The sequence below is a fragment of the Cygnus olor genome, chromosome 3 (assembly GCF_009769625.2).
Source record: "Cygnus olor isolate bCygOlo1 chromosome 3, bCygOlo1.pri.v2, whole genome shotgun sequence".
In the NCBI taxonomy this organism is placed as follows: domain Eukaryota; kingdom Metazoa; phylum Chordata; class Aves; order Anseriformes; family Anatidae; genus Cygnus; species Cygnus olor.
This window is the reverse complement of record NC_049171.1, coordinates 101528876-101536430: the sequence shown is the minus strand read 5'-3', so window position 1 is coordinate 101536430 and position 7555 is coordinate 101528876. Positions and strand designations below refer to the sequence as shown.

Below are 7555 nucleotides of genomic sequence, written 5' to 3'. Positions count from 1 at the left end.
AAAAAGCAGCAAAATTTAGTGTTAAAGATTTAAAAATAATAATAAAATAAACAGAACATTAATGCTATCATTAGGCTTAGAAGAAAGGAAAAAAAAATACCTTGATCAGCATAGAAGAGACCAGTGACAAATACTGTGTAGGTCAATTGCCCTTGGGGTTTATTTGGGGCAAGCCATTTTAACTGAACTTCTTTGGACCCATCAACAGTAGCAAATATATCAACTGTTCCCTCAGGAGCAGCTTCCATGGTCCGAGCTTCTACCTGTGAATTCAACCGTGAGCTAGAGGTTTATTGCCATAGTTTAGAAACAGACAAGAAATGAGAAATGCAAAATTTTAAGAAAAGTTATTTTAGGGAAAAATAAACAACAATAACTATCCAACTAACACTGCATGTGTCATAATTTTTTTTAACACTTTACTTTCCTTTCAGCTACATCTGCTTGCAGCTGTCCAGAAACTGACATAATCTATATGAAGGCGCCCATAAGAAACAGAAATGAAATACTGGAAAAGACTTAAGGATTCATTTCTTAAAAACACAGGTGGAATTTCATGTGGATGCATGAGCTTAGTTTAAGAGAGGAAGCAGATGTAGAAGACCACGCATTTTTCAATTTCTGCATTTTAAAAGACAACTGAAAGCACGTGCCTTTACATGATGCAGCAAATTACTGTAGATATTTCATAGAGGAAAAATATGCTTTGCACCCTGAATTAACTTCTAATTTCAACTAGCAAATTTAAGCTGCAATAAGTAGATCTACTTGTAATGAGAAAAAATACAGTATGATGAAAGACCCAGAAAATATAGTGATTATGAAAGATTTTTAATTTGAATAAATACTCATTCAAAATTCTTGAAATTTAGTATTTGTATATCATATCTTGTAGTAAGCATTCAGTGCTATGAAACAAAATAATTTGTTATTACCTTATATATGGGAACAAGTTTGTTTCTCATACATTATGTATTTGGTATTTTCTAAAGTGTAAGATGTTTTCACACCTTTCTAAGTTTCTCTCAGCTGCAAAGTTCATGGGAGTGCTAATAATTTTTAATATGCCACACCTGCTCTATCATCAAAATAATGAAGTATACTTTCTCTGTCCTTGAAATATGAATATTTTACTTTTTTGCATGTAAAATTTGGAAAGCCTATTGTTTATAAGTATCTGGCTATATCTTTGATGTGCATCAATATCTCTACATGTGCTTCTATACTCATACACTCTACGTTACCACAAGATTATACTTAAAATAGATGAGCCACCACAATAAAGTCAGCGAAGTATTCTTGCTGATGATAATGCTTTAAGATAAACAAATGCTTCGCAGATTCACTGGATCAGTATCACATTGATTATTTTGATATTTCAGTCAAAACCATCCTTGTGGAAGAATTTGACTAAACTGTGCTTTCTAAACTAATTTCCCATATGGTTATACTGTTTAATGTGGGTACTCTGAACTCACCACATTAGAAACCTAGAAAAACAAATACCAACTATTTTTACTACTAAAAAGTATTAAGATATTCTTAAAACAGTACATATTCGTAGTAATCTCTACTACAACCTGGAGAGTTGCAAAAGCTGTATTGTATCTCTAACTTGTGAGTGCTTCTCAAGAGAAAATTAATACCAAAACCTTTTCCTTATGAACTGCTATTTTTTTTCAGTATAAAAAATACTGAAATAATGTTTAGAATCAGTGCAATGCATGTAATATCCCGTATAGTTGCACCTCTGCAGTACACTTCAAAAATAGTACCTTGTGTAAAAAACCTACATTAAAAATGGACATAGAAACATTCAGCATTTCAGTATTCTAAAACACATTTTGTATTTTGTTTCCTTAATATTACTTTATACAGAATCCTTTGATATTTTCAGATGTTTATTAATAATTTAATAAAAATAAAAATATGCTGCTAACATATAAGTAAAAATCATAGGAGTTGAATAGAAATTGAATAATAATGAAGGAAAAACATTGTCAACCATCTAATTTTAAGACAGTACTCTTTACTTTTAGTTAGTGCACAAACAAAAATGCTGAAATTAAAGTTTAAAAACAGTGCAGTAAAATTCAGTACTGAACATTTCAAAGCATTCCACTGTTGCATTCATTTCCTTCTTTTTTGTGCATCTGATATTTACAAGAACTAACACATTTCAATACCATCAGCATATAAGATCTCCCAAATTCCTCCAAAGAATCTATTAGAAGTTACACTATTTCTTAATAAGCCATTTTTTATTTTTTTTTCCCTTAAGCAGAAAAAAGAGGAGATACAAAAGCAATACTTCGGCTTTAGGAGGAAGAGACTAAAATTCAGCATTTTAGAATTTACATATTACAGATTTGCATTTCACTTGAAAATAAATCATAATCACTAACAACATGTTAAAACAAAACAAACAAAAAAATCCAACACACAACTATCTGACCCAAGTAAAAAACTAATTGAAACACAGAAACTGTAACAATCTACTCTCCTCTCCTCTTCTTCCTACCCTTATCTTCCCTTTCCTTCCCTACTCTCCCCTCTTCTCCTCTCCTCTTCTCTCTTTTTTTTTCTTCTCTTCCTTTCTAAATGTTGGATTTATATTATAATTGATACAAAAATCTTTCAAAAAGTCAAATAAAGATGCAGTGTTTTAATTTCCTGGCAGCACTTAGGTGAGCCTAAATAAAGATGTTGTACTTCAATTCCTTTGATTAGAGATGGATCACCGGCTTTGGAAAACAATTTGTGTACGGATCACACGATGCAGATGAATATCAGCTACAGTAACCCCTACTTTGAATTATTTCAAAAGTCAATATATGAGTCTGGAGTTCAATGGAGACATGAAAAAAGCCTATTAAAAATATTTTAATATCCGTAACTACTGGTCTTCTGTTCTCTCTTTTAATTCCTATTTGATAGGATAGAAGTACTGAAAACATACATGTTTCATCTGCATGCAGAGTTTGGTAATGACTTGTCTTTAAACATCACTAGTAATACAATGGATTAGGGTATTGCACATTGAGTACCTTAAAACAAGCTTTGCTTCTGGGGTATATGAGAAGTTGCAAAAAATGTAAAAGAAAAACTGGCAAAAAGCCATTCAAGCTCTTAAGAGTAAATATCATTCAAAGGAATCCAAGCTGTAAAATGTTTAATGGTTATATAGTCTAGTCATCTTTTAGAGAGAGATGATGTTACCAGAATTTGAAAGAAAGCATTCTTGAGAATATTAGAAATGTGATTAACAAATCATAACATAAAAAAAAAAATCCTGAAAGTTCTTTCCAGAGAATATATTTCCACAATATATTGATATTATAAATTATGATGGAAAAATGAGAAAAAAACAACATGAAAGACTACAAATTTTTACTCTTTTTTCCCTTTTTTCTTCCTTTGTTCACAAAATTAAAAGTGCACACATAAGGTTAATTAAACAAAACAATAAATAACAGAATTATCACAGGTTTCATTTATGCTTGAAAACAAACAGAGCATGGTACATATTATTCCAGTTATTCATCAGCTACAGCACTATGAAATCATACTGGATTTATCAGCTCAGTTATACATCTAACAGCGTTTAACAACATATTAAAAAAAAGTCTCAGAAGGCTTGCTTTCACGATATATTTAATATTCCTATATTTTCAAATGCTGAAAAAAAATGGATTGTTGTACAAGACTGTTAAAATAAGTCCAGTAGAATATTTTGATCACATATTTGCATTCAAAAGGTATTTGCAAATCACCATATTTTCCTTGTTCCTGTATTGTGACTTCTGACTTCTGCAATTCTGATTAACTTCAGTCCTTTCAGTCAGTCAGCTAGAAATTTGCCCATTACTGGAACAGTAACTCTTTCTTTACATTACGTTCTTATAAATCTGACTAATCCACATCTGTACCTTTAAAACATATTAATTCTACTTAATTTCAGTAATGTGTGTTTCAGCCTCAAATTTTGCCTTTCTTTGCTGTACCTATGTTCTACTTTGGAACGGTGCCTAACAATGACCTATCAAATCTTCAGCAGCTCTTAAACAGGATTATTATTTTATTTTTTTTTAAATGTCACATTTTGCCAGATGGGTTAGTACTGACCAAAGTGAATCATCACCGTTTACTCTGATATTCATTGCCATCTGACATTTATTACACTCCCAGAATGCAAATAGATGTACTCACCAATGGACCCAAAGCACAACCTTTTGCAGTACATGCCTGGACTCTGAAGGAATGCAGACTCCAAGGAGCAAGTCCGTAAGCATAACAATTTAGCTGTGATGAATTTTGTATCAGAACACCATCCATATACAAGCCATAGCTGGTAATAATACCTATAAAACAACATGATAGCACTCACTTAATGTCCATACAACTACTGAGTTTAGAAGAAAACCTTTAATGCTACAGACATAAGGGTCATGGTAGTATTTCACATAGCTCACAGATAAGCAGTTAACTATTTAAGAATACTGTGTATATAACAGAATAAATACACACTCCCATCTTTAATTGTTGAAAACCTCACCGGTGGACCACATCCTTTGAAAAACAATTACACTCTTCCAAAGATTACACATGAATAAACCTGTTAGTGGATAGCAGTTAACATCACCCTGGAATTAGGAAAATCGAGGCAGATCTGTTTCACAGCTAACTCTGCATATGGCTGAGAAACTGGTAAGACACACAAAACCATCTCAGAGACTCACAGGTCTTAACAGCTTTAGACCTAGAAAAAAACAGTGATTGACATTATAATTGAAATGTTGAAGGACAACTCAGACAAGCGCTGTAACTATAATATATCAGTAGCAAGTTTTTTTTTGTCATGCAAAACACCTTATTGATACTCATTCATAACTAGCCCAGATTTTGTGCATTTTACCAACAAACAAATTAGGCATATCATTAATTTATTTTGCAAACAGTTTTAGCCACATTTCTAAAAAAAACAAAACAACAACAACAACAAAAAAAAACAAAACAAAACCAGACAGTAGTATTGATTATAGTTTCCTTATCTGTATGCTGTAGAAAAAGTCCTGAATTATTTTTTACCTATTCAATTTAAAGAAAGAAAACATATTTGCGATTTCAAAGCAAACATCAAAAAGATAATGGTCTTTCTGGTGTAATTTACTAACACGAACTCAAAAATCACAGGGGACTGTTCATCTCATAAGGAAATCTAAATCTCTGCTCCTCCAAAGCTGTGTGATGGGTTAGCATGAACCCTGTACAGACTATACATACACAGTGCTTTGACTGTCATGAACTAAAGACTGAACGTTATAGATCTGCTTAGACTACGGATATTGAGCTACAAAGAGTCATTTCTCTCAGGGATATTCCTCCATCTTTCTCACTTCTGATTTTTTTAAGCTCTTTAAATATGAAATCTTAAGACCATTAAATGCAAAACTATGGAAAGATTCATTAGAACTGAAGTTAGTTCAGAGGATGGCTTCTGATTTTCCCATTTTATGTACGTATATCCCAGTTTCTAAGAACACTCACAGGCTGAAGTACATACCCAGAAAGAACATTAAAATACAAATCTAATGGCAATCAGTCTTTTACAAAGTTGTAGTTGTCACTTCTCCTTCCAAAAAACTGCAAATACTATCTTGCTCCACTATGGCAAGCAAGAGAAAGGAAATTCTTATTCTATTCAAACACAGTATTTCATGGTGAAGATTTAAGTTATTGCTGAGTGGTTGCCATTAGTACGGCCACTTCTGGTTTCATATGCATGTGCAGGAATCTTTACATGAGGTTGACAGATATCCTTTTTAAGTAACTTTACAGCATTTTTACTAATTATGGACAAGAATGAGGCTATTCTAGTTTTCTGAAATATAATTGAGGGTGGTCGAATAAAAAACAGATGTTTATGGTCTGACTTTCTAAAGAGCTTCGTATCTGTACGTCATTGATTTCAACTGGACTTGGAGACTTCCCCGTAGATTTGAAAACTCAGACTTTCAGTGCAAGTTCTTTTGATCTTGTTTGCAATTCTGCAATCAAAATATTCCAGAATTGCCTTCTGCCTCATTCAGTTATTCTGGACATGACAGATCTTGAGGCACGTATAATGTATCCTTGAGACTTAAAAAAAATAACAATAGGGAAAACATCTTCATATTGTAAAAATTGCTCAATTCATCTTTCCTTCGCTTAAAACAGAATTTTTTGAATCTACATTGAGGAAGATTGTTTGAAACTGAAAAAAGATTTTTCTCTCAATGGAGAAATGCTTCATAAATAAAAGTATACAGGCAACTGTTTCAGTTGGGCTTTGAAGTGTTACACTTCAAAAGATAAATATGCTAAAGCAATGCAGAGCTGTGTATGGTAAAGTGATTCACAGACTCCTCAATTCTTTTCTCTTCTAGAAAAGTGAGAGGCTAAACTCAAGTCAGACACTAGAGAAATATATGTGGGAGGAATTCCTGGTAAATCACACACTATGAATCCTACCATATTTGACAGGCTTCCTAAAGCAAAAATCCCTTGGGGTTCCGCATCTAGTTGCTTGTAAAGCAAGGGCATCAATGGTTGATATTTGTCCTACATTAAATAAACAAACTATCAAATAAAAATATTTTATATTTATCTCAGAAGAGAAAAACTTTAAGACTGATAAGGGCATCCCTAAACGTAAGCACTGTCATTAAGGATGTGTTTTACAGGGGAGAAAAAAAAAAAAAAAGTACTTTGAGTACTTATACCAGTGGTACTAACTAACTAATGGACAAATCACATCATTATTTCCTTTGATATTTATGGTAACAGCATGAATCATAATGAACTAACTTTATATTAATGTAGGTGCCATAGGTACCTCTACGGAAACCCCGCTGTAACTCAGTAATAATTACTTGGACTGTTCTTTTAAAGTGTTCTGCAACTGCAGCGTTATGCAGTATCTCCACTATGAGGAGCAGTCTGACAGTCAATACCGTGAGCTCTTGTTAGTCATCCCAGTACTGTCAGAGAACAATCACCTTTAATAACTTGATAGATTGTCTGTCGATTCTATTTCTGCCTTTGCCTTATATGACTTCTTTGGAGAAAATTAAAGAATTAAAAGAAAAAGTATATTTCAAAACAAAAATGTTAGTAGTTTAAGATATGAAGACATTTTCTAAATCAGACAATAAATCTTTTTGGCCAGGGATAAATAACTTAGGCTCTCTGTCTCAGCAGCATATGCTTCCAAAGCATACTGGGAAAAGGTTCAAAGCCAGACCAAAATTTACTTATTTTTCAAGACTTTGTAGATACTCCTGAAGAGCTTACCATCCACAAAATATTGGAGATTATAGCACATTTGTGATTGCAAAGCTTAAGAAGGGGCACAAGGTGGCTATTAAATGATGAAGTTTATTCATAATTAAGTCTAGATAGATAGATTAAATCCTGGTTTAACTGAAGACAAAATCACTGTTGACTATACTGCATTCCACTCTTGAAAAGAAACCCAACTGTGCAGTTTAGGTTTAAACTGAAGAAAACTCTCTAC

The 7555-nt window shown here is 32.7% G+C and overlaps 1 protein-coding gene across 1 annotated transcript in view; it reads right to left on the bottom strand.

Annotated features, from left to right (window-relative positions):
* Nucleotides 1–7555, bottom strand: part of USH2A (usherin) — a 420079-nt gene that overhangs the window by 178245 nt on the left and 234279 nt on the right. The window contains 2 exon segments of the mRNA XM_040551919.1: nt 101–263; nt 4210–4361. Coding sequence (XP_040407853.1) covers nt 101–263; nt 4210–4361 — 315 coding nt within the window.